Source organism: Rhopalosiphum maidis, chromosome 1 (genome assembly GCF_003676215.2).
Source record: "Rhopalosiphum maidis isolate BTI-1 chromosome 1, ASM367621v3, whole genome shotgun sequence".
NCBI classification, from domain to species: Eukaryota; Metazoa; Arthropoda; class Insecta; order Hemiptera; family Aphididae; genus Rhopalosiphum; species Rhopalosiphum maidis.
Window position 1 is genome coordinate 11,115,667 of NC_040877.1, and position 20,742 is coordinate 11,136,408.

At 28.6% G+C, this 20,742-nt stretch overlaps 1 protein-coding gene across 5 annotated transcripts in view; it reads right to left on the minus strand.

The window, feature by feature from the left end:
• The window catches only part of LOC113548112 (serine/threonine-protein kinase tricorner), a 121,719-nt gene that overhangs the window by 6,786 nt on the left and 94,191 nt on the right, over nucleotides 1–20,742 (minus strand). For all 5 annotated transcript variants that reach the window (XM_026948795.1, XM_026948796.1, XM_026948797.1 and 2 more), the window contains 2 exons: nucleotides 11,796–11,934; nucleotides 173–347 (listed from right to left, as the gene is read on the minus strand). In XM_026948795.1, the coding sequence (XP_026804596.1) occupies nucleotides 173–347; nucleotides 11,796–11,923 (303 nt within the window). In that variant the 5' untranslated portion in view covers nucleotides 11,924–11,934. The remainder of the gene's footprint in view (nucleotides 1–172; nucleotides 348–11,795; nucleotides 11,935–20,742) is intronic.

Consider the following 20,742-nt stretch of genomic DNA (forward strand, 5'->3'; position numbering starts at 1 on the left):
ATTGAATGGAACCAATTTATTGATTCAAATAGCACATGGTGGCTCGCTGTACCATGACTGATGTACTATATATAATATCATTAACTACACAACTTCCGAATAAAAAGAAAAGAGAAAAAATAAAGGTAAAAAAACAGTAATAAAATGAACAAAAAAAAAAATGATGAGTTACCTCTCCAAAAGCACCACGACCAATGACCTTTAACGGTTCGAAATCTTCTACTCCGAGCCTCGATCTCTTTAGCCTGAGAAATTCTGATTCTTTTTGCGCGTGTTGCTGGCGTTTTTCTTGTTTCTGTTGCTCCGACAGACTTTCATCTTTCAAAGTTTCTTCGAGTTTCGCCAACCTGTAAGCAGAATTAAAAGAAATTTATAATTATGCATATATAGACTGTAAATCACGACCATATACAAATGTCATCGTAATCACTACAAGTACCTAATAAACGCGTGTTCGTGTGTTCTTTATACATATATTTGTATATTATTTATAAACGCGGATTTCATGCACACAGTTAGTTTAAAATATGATGCTGACTGAGAAATAATAACAGCTACACTTTCAATGACAAACATTTTTACATTGTATTGTACATGAATGTTTTTAATTCTTTTTTCTTTTAGACAATATACGTATAGATGATTATTTTTCTATTCATATGGGCTATCTAATGCCTTCAATATAATACAAGCTATCAGACATATTTTTTTATCGAGGTAGATATTCCTATTGAATGAAGTGTATGCACGCTGACGAGTTTTCTTTTTTTTTTTTTTTTACAAGAATAGCAATATACAATTTTATATTATATTGGAAATAAGAGTGAAAAATCAAATTGGAAGTCTCAATATAGCGTGTTTAATATAAATGGCACGGAAATAATCTGCGGGAGCGATGTTAAACGGATCGTTACACTACACTGCAAGGTTTACCATTTATGAATAATCAGGTCATTCTATAAAACCACTTAAAAGTTAAGGTAAATTTATTAGTATTCGAATGTGAAACGGGAAAATCTGGCAGGAAATTAAACAGCTGAGCACGAAATGAAATAAAAATTAAATTAAAACAAAACAAAACATAAATAGGTATCTAACTATAGGTTAGGTAATAACAACTAAATTAGTGATGTTTATCAATGTTTTTTGGTTTGTTTATTTGTTTGTTAGTTTTTTTTTTTTTTTGATGCTAAGATAAATTAAACTAGGTAAACAATAGAATTTACAACTATATTTTTAAATTTTTATATTTGTATGCTGATTATACTCCTAAAACGCATTTTAAATGATTTATTATCTCAAAATTTTAACAGTGTATATGCATAATATGATTAATGTAACACAAGTTTCTGATGTAAACTCGATCAATTTAATTAATTGTGTCGAGTATTTAATTTTTAAAAACAAAAACGACACAGTTTATTTATTTTGTAAATTATAAGGCAGAATACCCTCAGATATAAGAACTATATAAAGACTAAGTAAAAATAATGTTATGAGAATAGTGAAAATTTCAAAACAATCGTACATACTGTAAGATCTTTGACATTTTGATAATACTAAATTTGGATCACTGTACGTACAAAATAGTGTTATATTCTGGTAAGAAAAAATAAAGTTTAATAGATATTTATTTATTAAATTTTAATTTAATGTATCAATAGTCAAAAATACAATAATCTGCAACCGACATCCTGTCAAATTATTACAGCACCACGAGTAGGTACATAGAAATGTTATAATGAATTTACCAAATTATAACAGCCGTGTTGAGTTACATTTTTTTAAATAAACATTTATAATATAAAAACCTCATGTATATATTTATATTCGTGAATTTGAAATTTGGTATCGTAGAACATTTTACGTGAGTTGCATACATAATGAACATTCAAGATATTTTTTTAGCCAAGAAATAAACTAGTCTTTCAGTAACAAAATTAATGGATCTTCGTTTATTGTGTTAACATTTTAAAATTAATATATATATATAATAAACGCTTAAATATTTTTATATAATATACATAGAGTGTCTTGATATTAGATTAATTGAATAAGCGCCAAAATGTAAGTTATTCAACGCATAAGAATATAATATTTCTGTAGACACGTGAAATGAATTGTTTTCTAAAAACTATACGTTATTGATATGTCATCAAACTGGTACTTTATAAATATATACATTTTAAAGTGTTAAAAAACATTTAGATTGGATATATGAGTTGTGCGATCTTAAGAAATAAGTCAAACGTTAAATGATAATAAAAACAATTGAAAACTTCAATTATCATAAAAATATAAAATGAAAACTACAATAATAAATATGCACTGAACACAATTAACACGTTTAATTAACATTAAAGCGAAGTACGTGGACATGATTGGATATCATATTTACAGAAATATGCATTGTTATAGAACTAGAAATCAATTATAAATCATACATTATATAAATATTAAATACTACAAAATATCAGATATTATACTTGAACATTTGGAAATTTAAATGGAAAAAATAAACTTATCTACATGTCTTGATTTTAAACAATATTATGTCATAAACTAATAATAAGCTTTATGATGATAAATATAATTCGAATATTTAAACATTTTATTTTACTCAATTTTTTTTTGCACCAACAATAACACTACAATAGATTCGCAATAGTTGGAAAACGGCAATACAACATAACATGTAGAACCGTATCGACCGAAAAATAAATAGAAAAATAATAATATAATATGATAAGACCGACATAGATCAATAATGACGTGTAAAACAAAATAAAGAAATAAGAAATTGACCTTCGAATAGAAAAAATTAATATTATCGAGTATTTTGTACTATATACATGTATAAAGATATAGTACAGTGACTACTTCCTTAGTTATGACCCTATTATTTTTACTACCTTTATACACAAAACGGCTTTAAATAAATTCTCTAGGGATAAATTGATAAAAATCAACTCGGTAAGTGTGATTGATTTCAATGCTCTAAAAACGAAGGTCGGTGCTGTAGCAAAATGGCTTCGGCGAAAATGGAAGACTGTTCAGAACATATGGCTGCAAAATAGGTCCCTTTTGATAACAGATAATAAATAAAAGTATAAAAAATCAACTCGTTTCCCGAAGGGATTTCGGTTGGAGCCCGTCTGAAGTCGCGTAGAAGTGAATAATATGTAAATAGACGAATATAGAAAGCATATGTGAAAAAATTGTCGAATACTATAGCTATATATAGTGATGTGGTGATATTATTACGATGACGCATTTATAGAGATATAGATCAATTTAATTAAAAAATAAATATTTTGATTTGTACAACACGAGCACGGGCAAAAAAATAAAAATACTAAATCTGTATTAAAATTATTAAATTTGTTACTATATATATATTCTATACTATTTAGCAATAAAAAACAGTTTTCTTGGAAAGTATTCGAATTGTATCGATATATTGAGTTTTTACCATGACATTGTAATAAACTAATAAAAATTATTGTCAAATTTTGACATTTGTTATTCTTCTATTATTTGTGGACTACCTACAAAGAGTATTATTGAGGAAAGGCACTAGCGAGAAGTCGTTTGACGTTTGACCGATCGAAAATCAAAAAGGAAAAAAAACGATATTTTATACCAGGGAATACTGCAAGTGACACGCAATATACAATTAGTTAAAAGAAGTCTTATCGATTTCGGCTGAAAAAAATGTACGTGCGTTCGTGATTGAAAATTCACAGTCACTGCAGAAATGGTTAGGGTATAATAACCGTCATTACCGTTTTGGTTCCTCATCGTCCTTTCAAGTTTATGATAATGCGCATAAATTACACCACACACGTACAAGTGCATAGGAATAATTTTCAACGCACTATATACATACATTACATATATTGTACACAATTTGTTATTCCGTTTCCCGCGATATTAAGGGGTTTTTAAATTCAAAACGCTATACCAATCCAATATATCAGTGAACCCGTAAGTCTGTCGCCGCCGACAATGACCGTGGTACATCGCAGTGGCGTAGGTAATAGTAAAGGAAATAAAAATCCGAGAAACGAAAAAAAAATCTCTGTGATCACTATATTGATTTCATTTGCTATTTATAACGAATTGCAATAAATATATAATGTACCGAATAAGTTTTTTCGTCTCAAATTTTATTTAATTATAGCAACTTTATAGCAAAAAAACTTATTCGTAGAAAATATAAATTCGTAAACCTGCATGATGTACCTACATAAACGACAAGTCTCCGGGGACAAACTGCAATTTGTTATTTTTTTTTAAACACTTATGTCGCTTATCGCTAAGCTTTACACGTTTCTCGGCTCCTGCTAACAGTATTTATTATATAATAATGTGTATATATAAAAAAACAATTACGAGCCAAACGCTGTCGTAGCCACACATATTCGCACGCCGAGTGTAAATAATTAACAATAACAGCGCAACATCGTAAAACAAAACGAGGGGAAAAAATCGACGTTTTCGTATGCACACGTGTGTGTGTGTGTGTGTGCACATTTTTCGGCGTTTAAACTCACACGAAAATTACACGGTACACGTAGATTAGGTATTAAAAAAATAATTATTTACGCGTGAAAACAAAACAAAAATTAGCCATAGTTCCCTCTTCGACCAATCATTATACAAAGGCAACAGGTGGCTCTCTTGTGTGTATCAATTGTTTGGGCATATTGTACTTGCCGTACAGTTTATAACGAATACTAAAATAATACTACGCAACAAATTTCGCATATATATACGTTGTGCACATAACAAAAATGCGCTTGTGTGTTGCCGTACATTCCTTTAAAGTAATGTCATACGAACAATATATGCGTAATTTTGCGAAGCCTCGGACAGAAATCGTGGGCGTATACCGTATACTTTATAGTCAGATATTCTGAATTTACCTTCATACCAAATTTTCAAAAGCAAAATAATTATAATCTACGTTTCTATACCTGCTGTCTTAAAAAGGCCTGGGGCGCACTTTGGATTGAGATCAACCAGAAACAAAAATAGAAACTGTACTGAATCTAGAATTATTGCATTAATGTTACTGACTCAATGTTTTATATACACTAAATTGTATGGTCTGTCCAGTAGCATATATAACTTTATGAAGTGATGCGTGGGGGCTAGGAAAGCTCGATACTAACTACAAAGATACCTTTCTCGTTGATTCATAAAAAAAAGGTGTAATATTTTTTATATAGTCTTCAACAAATACCTGGTAACCACAATATTCTTTTTGCTTTTTAAAACTTAAAATGTATACTAATATGGTCATCTGTCCATTCAGCTAACGCGAATACTTAATAATTTGAAGGAACTTATATGTACGAGTATACAGTGGCGATTCCAAAGAAACTTATTGTAACGTGACACGAGTATGTGATTATATATATATTATATGTTTCAAAGTTAAACTCGTTTAAAATCAAGAAATACATATTATACTTATAATATTATTATTATTATTATACTTGCGACGATGACAAATCGTTAATACACACAACGTAGGTGTATATACCGTCAGTCTCGATGTATAATAGCAAACGTGTGTTTGAGTAGTTTACAAAAAAAAAAAAAATTATATAAGTATGTTATATACGCGTATACGCTCTAACAACTTTAAAAACTTCAAAAGTCTTATTATATATATTACATATAATACAGGTTTTTTTTAACGATACTTTATAGAATTTTCGTGATTTTTTAGGGTAACAAAAAAAAGATATTAAGTTCTTTCTTGAAGTTCTGAAAAATTGCTCTTACCCTTTGACGTTTGGACGTTTAAATTTTATCGACTATAATTATATTATTATTATTATATTATAAAAAAAGTACGAAGTAGAAAATTTGATTATTACGCGTCGATTTATTGTTATTTTTTTCACATTTTTTACGTTACATAATTAAATTCGATGGCAAAAAAATAGTTGTGCAATTTTCGCATTAAGTCGGTTAAGTAAATAAATGTATTAACAAAAATAATAAGGTATTTATTATGATGTTATTTCAAATTAGAAAAAAATATAACTGTTATAGAATTCCTGAAAGTTTCGATAGTAGATAATATACAAGCCCATACGTATAAGACGGTATATCACAGATTACAATTGCATTTCCCACAAGTCTTCTCTCGTATTTGGTGCTAGGTACTCAATCGATATAATTTTCTAAATAAATGCACAAAATAATATATGAAAATGCAAATGAATGAAAAATGTAATATAATATAATATTTATTGTGCGACATAGGACTATATACAGCAAGTTATATGCACTGGATTGAATATCAGTGTCTTGTATCACAACATCCTGTATACATATTATTTAGTTTTTTTTTTAAATTTTTGCTTCACAAGAATCTTTATAGGTATAATTTATCCCTTTTAATAGTTAAGCATATATTTTAACACGGACCTTTAACTACAAGAGTTTTTAAGCCATAAGCTCAAGTTGTAAACAATGTCAGCATTCAAAACCACAGATCTCTGTGGTGAGTTATTACTCGTACATCTCATAATAAAACCGCCATAATAAATTATTATTTATATATATATCACAGTACGACTATTATGTGAGTCTTTATAAATAGAATGTTCCAGCAGTGACGTTAAGTTTTTTTTAATGTGTTACACAATTGACAACAAATAGTTTTTAATAGTAACCAAAAATAAAATAAAATATATAACAATGATATTTAATAAATTCTTATAGTAAAAGAGTTTTGAAAAATAAGATAACACTACGTTTGTATTGTACATATTAAAAATATATTAGTACTTATAATAAAGTATTTAAATTACAGAATATTCACCAAGCAAAACGTGTAGTTTAGTTTTCAAGGATTAACTCTGACTTACGTTGTATATTATACTCTATACATATTATACCTAAAACCATCGCGCATCGAGTTATAGTAATATTATTTTATCGTATTATACAAGCTCGTATAACTGCTATACATATTATATTATTCGAACTATACACAACGTGAATTTATACAATTTCCGGTTCGATGGTTTACTACATTAACCTTACATCGTCGTTTTGGGGATTTCTGATGGTTTTCGATTTAGCGCTGCAGGTATAATAGGTGTACCGATCATGGCATCACCTCGGCACGCGGTACCACGTTCGTGAAACGGATGTGACGACGACGACGACGAGACGGCGATGGGCATATAATAATTTAATTCGTACATTCATGTATTACACGCGTCACATAACGTAATGCTATACACTAACTTTAAACACGGACGGTGCATATTATTATACGAGTATAATATATAATAATATGTACCCGAACTCAACGGATAGCTACATTTATGCATTTATTGGATGGATAGGTTGAGTGGTCGCGATTTGGGAAGAGGGGCAGACTCACATTCACTCGAGTCCATGCAAATCCTTTTTCAGACTCTTCAGTCAAGGGCGGATTCAGGGGGGGCACTGGGGGCAAGTGCCACTCTCGTTGGAAAAAATAATATTAAAAAACATACATTTTTATTATATTGTTTTTTTTTTTGGTGGGGGGCTATATCTATATTATATAATTTTTCCAATAAAGTGCCCCGACCGTAAATACATGCTAGATCCGCCCTTGACTTCAGTTATGTACTATATAATATATTATAATATATTGTTTTTTTCGTTGGATAGCAGTTTTTTTTATTCGGTTTTAACGATAATATATTAATATCCTTTTTTTGATTCAGAGCGGAACAAGTAATGATATTTATATTAGTTCTACAGCAATAAGCTTGTTATTTTTTCAGGTAAAAAAGACGAGCTTCCAAAGTTTCATTTTCATCAAGTCCTTTTTGTATACAATGTGTACATATTAGACATTTAACATAGGTAATATACATTGAACAGTCAGTTTTTGGAACTTTAAAGTAGTTTACCAGATGATCGAAAAAAAACTTTATTCGTAAAAATCACAAAATTCAATATTAAGTACAGCTCAGTCGGTTTAAATTAAAAAATAATTCTGGTCATTTTAATGAAATTTAAATAATAATAAAAAATATCAATTTCTAAAGTATATAAATGCTATACTATATACAGTACCATGTTTATAATGTGTGGCATATGCACATGGATATGCATACCGTTTTTGTACATTATAGAAATGAGTTATTTGCAAATAATGCTTTTATAACCAAAAGTTTCAAAAGAATAATTGAACGGCAATTATAGGAGTTTCACTTGGTAAATGGTTTTGAGAAACGAATTCTTCTAACAATATATATATGCTGTATCAACGAATATACGAGGTTAAACTTTGGCTACGTTTCAGCAAAAAGCGTATAACATTTTCATGTAAGGACAAAAAAAATTGTAAATACATTATTTTAAGAACGAGTATACAAAAAACAATTGGCAAGCAATGAAAAATAAGTTTTATGATCATTAAGAAGTTTAGAGATTGTTGTTTGTTTTCATCATTATTTTAAGAGAATATTATTCTTTCTTTAATTTTAAATGTTTCATAATTATATCTTGGAAACAAAACAAAAAATAATATAAAAAAATTTTTTCATCCGAAATATAATTAAACCAGTATACGTAATATATATATTATACATGTAGTGATTCACCAAGCATGGTCATTACACGATTTTATACTAATATGTATATTCAAATTATGATTTTTGGAATTTTTAAGAATGCTCATTTAATGAATATACTTTTAGATACTTAGATTTATAATACCAGTTAAGTTAAGAAGTGTCTTGGGGTGTACATCTTTTATACTTTTGTTTTACCAAATGAGCCACCTTTTTTTACTATATACATTGTAAGGTACATAATTTTTTTGAACATTTTGGTGTATCTAAATCGAAATATGAAATGTGTTAATTAACTCTTAATGTATTCAATGTAATAATCATTAATAATATAGTGTTATAAAAAATAGTTATAATATTCAGTCAATGTTTATTTTTATACCCGGACAATTTGTATGATCGTAAAAAAATGCTAAAATATAAATATTATTAACTAGTAATTTATATTTAAATAAATATAATTTATTTTTATGGAACACACTAACCTCAGTGTACATAGTTTAATAATTTAGAAACAACTCGATCAATTTTCAATTTATATATTAGCTATATACATTGCCATTCGTCCCGGTTTTAAAAGCATACCCTGGTGTCTCAATCAGTCATTTAGTTTGTCCTGGTTAATAGAAGATGAGAGAAAAAACATTTAATGTTGTATTATTTAATTATGAAACATATAATAATATTGTACATTGTATCATTATATCGTTATTATATAATTATACTAAACTTTTAAATAACTATAAAATACTATTAATAAATAATAATGTATTTTTGTATTAATTAATAAATATTTAAATTAAAAAAAGATATACTTATTTCAATACAAGCGTTACATTAAAAAGGTCATTATGATCTGCTTTCATTTGAAAAAAACAATTTTTGTAAGTATACTTAAAAAATAATAAATAATAAAATTCATTATTAAAGGAAAAATGAGGGTGAGCATACCTGGTGAAATACTCTGTGTATATTTCGTTTATATTATAATAATTATTAAGACAAAAAAAAATGTCTCTATGGGTAGTGGGTGGGTATAGTAATTCTTTATGAAATATAGTTTGTTGTTGTGTTATCTTTCGTGAAGATGACGTTATTGCTTTAGCAGATACGCTTTTATGCTCAACTTACAGTTTCATAAAGAGATCTGACGGGTTTGATTTTACTGTATCTTCACTGATATTATCGTTGTTTTTCTCTGTTATTGAATTATTTGAGGCCTACTTTTTAGTAGTACTTTTTTACAATGATCATTATTATAGATGTGATCATCAAGAAACATATTGTTGTGGAATGATCTTTAATGTCAACTTAAATCGCGATTGTTTGCTTTTTACTTTTACAGTATACTATAAGAGTTTTAAGAAAATGTATTATTTTTTTACTATAATCACCCAGTTAATATACTTAAACTAATTTAAAATAAACTATTTTTATTTGTAAAAATATTATAACGTCACAAAAGAATTTCAATTTCAAATTATCCCTTTTAACTTTCCATTTAAATTAAATTATTGATACAATAATTTATTTTAAACTTCATTAATTTAATAATATTTAATGTAAGTTGAAAGTCGCGCTTTAAATTTGTTACATTAAATATTTTTAATATTAATATAAAAACAAATCGTTTGTGATATCTTGTATAGCACTTATCAAACTAACTATTAACGTTTAACCTTTTCAAGCAATATGTTTATGTTTTCATAATTCGTGATGCAATTTGGTCAACTAGCATTAGAACGTGTATTAATTCACGTATTCATAATATATTAAAATATTGATAACAGTAATATCTATCTAGCAAACATAATTTACTGAACTTCATTATATGACATTTTAATCATTAAACATGACTTAAAATTATAGTTCTTATATAAGTTACTCAAATATACTAAAATAATTAACAAAAAAGTAGATAAGAATAAAAATAATTTATTATTTTATTAAAACGAGTTCTAGACATTTTCATAAATACAAAGCACCCTAGTTATTTTTTTATTACGTAAAAAAACTCTTGATATTTATAATTTATATTTTAAAATCATAAGTGCTTTGTGAGTAGTTAATTATTAATAATAAAAAAATGTATTATTGCTATGTAATAATGTATCATAAATTGTAATGATTGATTAATTATTAAAGTTATTAATTTATATAATTTATAATATTCCTAAAATATTTATAATGTATTATTCTAAATGATAAAACTGGTAAAAATATAGAAACCTATAATTAATTTAAATTTTAAACATTTATACGAATTTTGAAATTGGTGGTCAATAATAATTCGTTTAGAGCTTAAACCAAAAGTGCTTTATTTATTGTAAAATATATTATTTTTTTTATTATTTTCAGAGACATTATATTTGATAATTATAATATTTGAAAGTAATAAGTTTAGATAAATTGATAATTGACCTTTAGATTTCTATAAGTCATGCTTATCATCCGATTTAGTTTAAACTGATTGGTCCGGTATTAAATTGTTGTATTTATATTATTGAATAGTAAATAATATAATAAATTAGTGCCATTTAGTACTTATTTTATAATGCGCTACTAATAATTGAGTTTATAACAATAAAATCAAACGATATAGATGACATTTAAATAATCTAAAAGATTTAATTTGTATAACAATACATGTCTGAATATAATATATTAAGTATATTATATTACAAATTTAACATTATTATTAATGATTGGTATTTCTTTAAAATTTAGGAAAAGTAATATTATATAGGATAAATCGTACTAAAGGTGTTTACCTAATGAGGAGTGTTATTTATAAAATTATAAGTCATTTGAAAAACGTAGGAAAACAATAATCATCAAAATATTTTCACACTTCCAAAAACGTAAATAGAATTTTTATCTTTTTAACATCATTATTTTTTCCAACGCACTTACAATTTAATATGGTTTAAATATGATGATAAAAAAATTTTAAATTTGTTACATATTATATATTTTATTATTTATTATATTTCATTCAAATCAGTATAGGTAAGTATACATGTACATAAAAAATGGAAATAAATGGAATTCTATGATTAAAAGAAAACCATAAATAATAATAATAAAAGGCGTTGTCATCGGAATACGAAATATATTATGTTCTAGGAATAAGATCCACAAACATATCATATGTTTAAAACACGTAAAAAATCAATGAAAATACGGGTACTGTACCTCTGTTTCCGTTCAATGTGCTGAGCGATCAGATTGCTGTAGTAATTCTCAAGGGTGACTTTGGCCTTGGTCGCCTTGTCTAGAGTATGTCCGCTCAACCGGATACCACTTTCGGTCGCAGCGCTCATCTCCAATACACCTGTGAAACAGAAAAAAAAATCCAACTAAGTATATAATATGATAATACAATAAAGACAACCGCATGTCTTAGGTATACAATTCAATTCGTTATTATATTTTTATATCGTTGCGATATATTATATTTTTCAAATAATATATATTTGTGGGCACAAGTATTATTTACCACCCCGTTGTTTCGTATATAGAGAAGGAAGAAGCTTTATTGGATTTCCTGAGGATCCGATTACGTTGAAAAAAACATAACAAGGGTGAAGGACAAAAAAAACCTATATATGTGTAAAGCATACGTTTTATTATATTATTATTTTTGCAACATCATAATATATATATATATTTATAATATTCCCTAATCCGGATCAGACTATAACTGTATATGTGAGGCGATTGTGTCAGCGATTAGCATATAAATCGTATAAATACACATAGTGAAATTATTTACAAGAGACTACAAGGTGATTGAAAAAAAGGTTAAAAAATAAAGTTTTTTATCGCTCTGAATTTAAAACCAAAATTGAATTTATATTGTATATTACATTTTTGCGAATTCAATACTATTTAAAAAGTTTGACGACACTCGTGAACTAGTTAGCATAAATATTTTAGGAAACATCAATATTTTTCGTCGGAATTATTGATTTTTTAATAATAGTTTCTTTAGGTACTATACTTAAATAACAAATATTTGATTAAAAACGATAATATATTAAACGAAAATACGAACGTGGGTGGAACCCGTAATAAACACCGAGACACAACGAACAAGAACGATTGGGAGAAAATGTGCGGTAGTATAGTTGAAGTGCTGTGGTACATGTACAACGAGGACGCATGAAAAATGGATTGACTATAAATATAACTACTAGGTTAATAAGTATATATATATATATATATCGTATACGAAGTGTTTTTTCGCTATGTGAACGTTCTTTCTAAAACTATTTCAGGAGGTAAATTAATTATTAATGCGTACTTCCCGACTGGACCACAATTTATATCATGTTATAGGCGTTTAAATAAAGAGTGCACAATACGACTGCAACTATATAACATTATCATCAGACTTAAAAAAAACCTTCAACATTTTTTTTTTTTTGTTAAGACTGTATATATGTATGTATATGATTTGACGTATATCGTGTGCAGTTTACAAAAGAAAAAAAATTATGATTCTAGAATAACGAGAGGGAAGCCTCAGGATTTTGTTCGGCCGATTAAACATTAAACACCGCACGGAACGCTGTAACATGTCTAACGTAGGTATTTAATTTGTCACACGTCGCAGGTATTGTCATTCGCGCAGTATGCCTACTGATGCGTAATAAAATTACATAAATTATAATTTACCTAGTTCAGCAACATTGTAACGGCGAACTAAGAAGTTACATTATATCAATTTACATATATAGTATAGCTGACCATATTGTACCTACGTATATTATTATTACCAATGCAGTATAGTCTAGCTACAGTAGGACGATTGAAACAAAACGAAATCAAATCGACAATATTTATAGATATAAAATAAAAATTACCCCTACTCGGCTACTTGAACGTCCTTAGAAAACGTTATATTAGGGTATTATATTATTGTCATCATCTCACAAATGAACAAAATATAGAAAAATATTTTATGTTCAGAAAAATCCATTTAACTCTGTTGGTTTTAACATTACAGCTAGTAAATTGATTTAATTTTAATACTATTTGCATACAGTTACAAGCGTTTCAAATTTATAAAAAATGTTAGTACAATTTAAAATGCTCATAAAAAACTCGCTTTTAAATTTAAATGTAAAAAAAAGCCAAATGTGGCTGCATGGGTAATAATCTTATCTTCAAATTTGATAATGCGATGGTCATTAAATAGAATGTTAAAAAATTGACGATCCTACATGGTTACATGTAAAATGTATTATGCGTTAAGCTAACGGAGAAAACACATGTGTATATATAGATATTATAACGTCCTTTTAACGTCCTAACTATCAAACAGATTAATAGAGAATGGAGTTATTATGTAAGAAGTCTTAGAAATTAAAATTGTACATTTTCAAAATGATAATATACAGGCTAAATGTATTTTTAACCACTGTATCACATATGTTCGTCTGTATATTATGTAAATGGTCAAAGGGTGGGGTCTCTATGGGCCACTTATTAACTTTAGAATAATTTTCTTAAAATAATTTTCGACTATTACTGGTAGGTAACTTAACTATATATTCTTTAAACAAAATTGTTAAAAGTATTTATTTTCTACAGGAATAACGAACGTTAGTTGTGATAGATATGATAGTTATGATGCGATTGTAATAATTTAGACATAGAACGAAGACTGTATAAGGAGGGATAAAATATGTATTTAAATATATATTTATACACTGATGGTAAAAGAGAAAAAAATGAATCCCAACAAGAAAGGGGTTGAGAAATAAAACGTTTTGGACAAAGTGTAATGGAGTGCGGTTGCTCGTGAAACACGCGGCGGCCACGTATATTATTGATTTCGAAAACAGCCAGCGGCTGCGGACCTGTTGAGCGACAACAGGGCGCCCAGTCAGCACCATTTTTTTTTTTGCGACAATCGCGATTCTCGTTTCGCCTGCCGACGACGACGAAGGCGACGATTTACGAACGAACGATGCTATACACAATTATTATTATTTGCTGATCAAATACAACAATAATAATATATAATATGTATAAGTACGCGCGTGTATTGTACAAGCGGCGCCGACATTTGTAATTCAACGGATATACGGTATTAGCTTCTGCATTATAAACATATTATATAAATTTGATAGGTACACATTATTATAATATATAATATACAATACCCGGTCGAATCGATAGTACGACCGTCAGTAAAACGGTTCTACGCGGATGGTAAATGTGATAAGTATGTCGATCTTTGTCATATAATTATAAACACACGTGTATCTCGAACATTTGACTGTTTTACATGTTGAAATGAAATTTTATCACGTCAAACCTCTGTAATACATATTAAATACAACTATCGCATTTAATTTGTTACAATAATGTTAACATTACTGCATTAATTAGTGATTTGAAAGTAATTTTTATTTTTAAAATATCTAAACTGTGAACTTACAAGTTGCAGTTATCATATCAATATGTGCTAATATGATGACTAGAAATACATTTTTTTCGGTTTTTTTTTTTATGTTATATTTTATGAAAAAGAAAAAAAGAATAATATGATTACTTATTTAAATATCATCTTTGTCGCTATATAAATATTAATATTTAATAATATTCAATAAATGTGTTTAATTTGTATTACATTTCTTTCTTATTTAGGTACAATGGTCTCATGATCATAACTCATAAATTATATTTTTTTTATTTGGGGTGAAAAAAATAATGATATAACAGAATGCATTAGTTAATGTCAAATAACATAGCTTGTGTTAAACATTATCAAAAATTTTAACAATATTCGTAGTAGTGAATATGAGCATTTGACTGATAAAATAAATTACTTGAGAATAATAACAGTAGTAGCCATACAAATAGTAACGCAATGTTTGGATAACCTTGTATATTTTATTCAGCTTGAATAGCCAGTTTACAATATTTCACTCAAAGGGAAATATATACGTAGAAGTTTCATAGAATAACACATTTTTATTTTCTAAATTGTTTTATTGTTTGTAAATAGGTCCAACGTCCTATGTCTTATCGAAAATTTAAAAAAGTATATGTAGTATCATGTATATATATCATGTCTTAATCTATTATGTTGTGTAACTCATATATATATATGTATAACCAACACAATTATTGATAATACTTCGTAAACATCAACCAAAATACATATTAAGTTAGACAACTTAGCTTTTCTGATTAATTTTTGGTGTCATATAAACGGGAATCGATGAGGTAACTATACTTAAATATAAATAGAATATGAATGTGCAAAAAATGCAAAACCAATTTTATAAGTACCGAAAAATTTGTTTATAACTATGCATTGGTTCGTTATAAAAAAACCACTATACCATACACATCATCACGCTCACGCAGTGACGAGAGATGATAATATTTCGGTAACCCACGCCAGACTATCATTGCACAAATAATTATCTTCTCTTTGTCACCGAGATAATGCATAATATAGCATAAAAAAATGCTATAAAGTAACACGAAACCTAGGTGTCGGTGGATTGGGATTGTCGTGTTACGTGCCGCCGGAAGCGCTTCCGCGAGACAAAGTCTGAATACGGCGGTGTGCGTATTGAGTACAGCTGTGATGAACCATAGGGGTGAAGCGTTAGGGTGACGTCAACCCCGCGATGTCACTCAAAATTTCAAGCTCACTTAGAGGTCGATTTAGTTAGTCCTTTAAATGTGTTTTAGTCTTCAATTGAAAAACCCTTAACCGGTATGGAGTACCCACTTCGTATACCTACGCTATTCGTATTTCTATAGGTATAAATATTTCATCTCGAACAGAAGACACCTGTATATTGGATCGCGGCTTACTTAAAATACCTATACAAATCACATAAATACAAATATATATATTATATGTATTATATATTTCTGTATAAAGTATAACATGATAAACTCAATATACAATAATGTACATATATATATATAACAGCACCACAGTATCTCAGTTTTCACTGAATTTTCAGGATTAATTTTTTGTCTTTGTAAACCTATATAATATACATATAATATTATCTGAACCATACTTCGATTTGAAGTGCATATCACCGGTATGAAAATATTGCTATAATTTATTTGACATGTTAATTTTGATTGACAGAATATATTATTTATTTATTTTATTATATTATTTACGGGCATTGCAGTATTGCATCCAATTATACCATATATTTCTAAAACTATACATACGAAAAAATAGGTATATTAATAATATGATACATTTTTAAATAATAATATAGTTGACAATAACTTAAGTGTACAATTGTAAATAATCAGATATAAATAGATAAAGAAGAGTTGGAGTTTGCAAGGGTCATACAACGCATCGCAAAAGGTTTATTTGAACCATAGAGCATAGAGAACGAAGGAATATGAAATATATGCATGGCGTGTCTTACGAGGAAAGACTTTGAATGATATAGATGAAAGGAAGGTAGAAGAATCAATATCACTAGATATATTATAAACTTAGATAAAAACTTTAGGTTGGCGTGGTGTCTCCTGTCAGCTAATGAGGCAAGACCGAGACTTTAGAGAACGGGTGTGTAATTGTGGGGGGAACAATTAATCTTTAGGCTGTAACCGACAAAGTTTAAAAATGTACGCTTAACACGTCCCATTAAAGAGGAGTGTGTTGCTGCTGTAGGATTCCAAATAGTAGATCCATACTCGAGAGTTTGTCTAACAAAAGCACAGTAAAGGACTTTCAAAGGAGAAGTAACTCCAAATTCAGCAGCTTATATCATTATAATATATTATACAATTATCACATTTAATGACAGACTATTGATTATTGGATTTTTGTGATTGCGTCAACCATAAAAAACCGATATCAAAACACAGCAACCACGGTATGTACATATTATATATAGTCGACTGCAATATCATAATCATTTCATTTCAACTACATTGGTATTATCGATGGCGGCGATATATTTGTGTTAAACATACAAAATATTTCTTACATTGTATAATTCAGTATAGCAAGGAAGCCCCTGCAGGACACTACTAGAGGGGGTCACTCGCAGTCAGATCACCAATCCACTGTTGTTTTGAACTTGTTGCAAAATAATAAAATGTGGGCAGCTTTTTAAGGACATTTTAAACAGAAATAATGATATAATAGAATGCTAAACTCATTTTTAAAATATTAACTTTTATTTAGTAGTATAATACCTCTAAACATAATATATATATACACAACCTGGATATCATCGAATAAGGAAACGCGTCGATTTTAATTTGTTGAAGACACGTAGCTTGATATCTATCAACTATAGCCCCACGTCCGTTTATATATATTATCTACGCGCATTATATACTGCAGTTCGCTTTACATATACAACGATAGTGAGCGGAGGTGGGGTTGGTGGTACTCGACGGCCACCGAAATCCTTTTGACTACGCCGAACACGATTTCGAGAACGCTGCGTGACACGACTGCCGTGTCGTGCAATAATTTGCGATTCCGCGTACGTAGTATACGATGGCTGTGGTACACCTATACTACTACAACTATACTATCCGCGTAGGAATTTGTCAGCGTCGAAGAAAATAATATTATATATAAGTAGATCCGAATTTCCAAAACGACAAAAAATACGTTCACGCGTCATTAACAATAACAATAATAACATCATACGGAATAATATAATAATAATATTCAATAAATCTGCAGTTATACAATTGTTAATATACACAATTTTGTTTCGTGTATTATAATCAGAACAGCATGTACGTCACAACTCTATATATACAGTGTATATACATATAATAATTATACGCGGGGGCGGCGGCCGAGGTATCCGACAACAATGTGATGCAGCTATATAGTAATATCGGTCGTCGTCGTCGTCTATATACATATATATTTATATGTAAATGTATATATATATATATATATATATTATACGATATAATATAATAAAACGGGTTAATGGTGTGTACCTATATAGGTAACGGCGGGGGCGGCCCACGATGTTTTACCCAGTGTCGTCGTCGGCCGCGGCGGCGGTGAAGGGGTCAACGACTCGGCAAGTAAATATATATTATAAAAGGTATATGCACACACACTGTTGTATAGTGTCCTATAAGTATACGGCAACGACCAACCTGCCAAACTTCGTCATGCCGGCGCGACGATACGAAACGAAAAAGTATAGTATATATACATAAGTTTATAGAATACACACCATGCCATCACAACCGCTGCGAACCGTAACGCACCGCATATTCGGAACGTTTTCGCTCCAAGACTGCAGGTGTTTGCCCGCCGCCTGCCACTGTGCGCTATAATAATGTAGCTGGGATTTTTTTTGGGCTTCAATTTTTCCAGACGATGTGATTATTATTAATACAACTATTTATGTGAACAGAACATATCTGGCAATTAGATAATATTATACATCTAGTTGATTTAAAGTTTTATTTATTTGAAACCGTGTGTATATTATTTGCTACGGTAATATATTATCGTTATCGCGCATTGCTCATTATATTATACAACCAGTCATCGTCGGAGGGCATATACGTATTAAAATACGTAATAATTGAATGACCTTTTATCTAAACGTTATCTAATTTGAGCTAGTGACTTCATAAAAACCCATTATTCGTGGGAAGAGGGAGAGTGTTTAAGCTCCTAGAGCCCCCCGGCCACACGAATATGGTTCTGCAGATGTATACTATAGTAACACGCGCATTATTGCAGCTGATAAATATTATTCAATTATTGTAGAAGAGCCAGTTCGCCGGTGGTGGTTCGTTTTCTATACGTTTTCGGACATATATACATTATGCACAAAACGAAACGTGATCGTAAATATACGGATAATATGGCTGTTGAAGCAGTAGGTATATATATATTGTAAAAGATTTACCCGGAACTCAATGGTTGTACGGTACACATATAATATTATATATATATATATATATAATACAATAAAATCTTGGCGGGTGCGTGACGAATTTTGAACAGCTGTTGCAAACCGAGTTTTTTTTTGTATGCCTATCGTTATTCGATAGGTCTATATAAAAGCGGATTACTTAACTTTTTTAAAAAAACTTTTTTTCTCTTTTCAGAGAATTGTCTGTTAATTATACGCTGTGTATGAGAAAAATTGCTATCTATATTATTTGAAACACGACTAGGTATTTATAACAATACATTCTAGCAAAAGAATAAAACAAAAGTTACCAAACTTATTATTGTAATCATATATTTTTATGTAATAATATCGATTAAAAAATCAATTTTATTGTATTTACAAGGATTTATAAAATAGGATACATAACTCGTTTATACACTAAGAATCTTTTATAAATATCTGTTACATTGTTTATAAAATAAAAAATAATACGTGTAAATACATTATTAAATCCAAGTTATTTAAAAAATAACTAAGATTTACGAATTATCCAACTATATGGTATAAAATAGCGCGCAAGGAATAACTGCAGGGGTTAATAAATAAAACTATTTATAAAATCATTTAATATATATTAACCTAGCTATTTTTTTTTCATTTTTCACGTGTGCGTTCATTATGTTATTATTTGATGGCGACACGAATGCGCCATCACTACGTATATTATATATTTATATATTGTATCAGTATAAAACTATAAAACAACACTTGTACGCACGAATCGTCGATTCTCCAACAAATACTGTGGTTTTTTTATATATACTATTTAACAGAACTACCTTATTGTATACAATTCGCAAATTATTTGGACATATTACTGGATATTGATAGATAAGAATATAGATTATGTTGAGTTTAACAAAATAAAAAAAAAGTTATCACCGTTATTAAAAAGTATAAAATAGTGGCTAACTTAAGTTAATCATATTATCTGATCATGAATGATAAAACAGTTATTAACTTTAATAATATGGCAAAGATGGGCATTTGCGATACGAAATCAAAAATGTCAACATTGATTGTTAAACAACAAGAACTATAGTTCATGCTTGAAAATCGTAACATCACTAGGTCATTACAATAATGGAAAACGAATTTAAATAAGCATGTCATACAAAGTGGTAGCAAAGTTTAAGGATAGCTAAAATTCATCGGCACATTGATATTCTTAAACGTTGTTT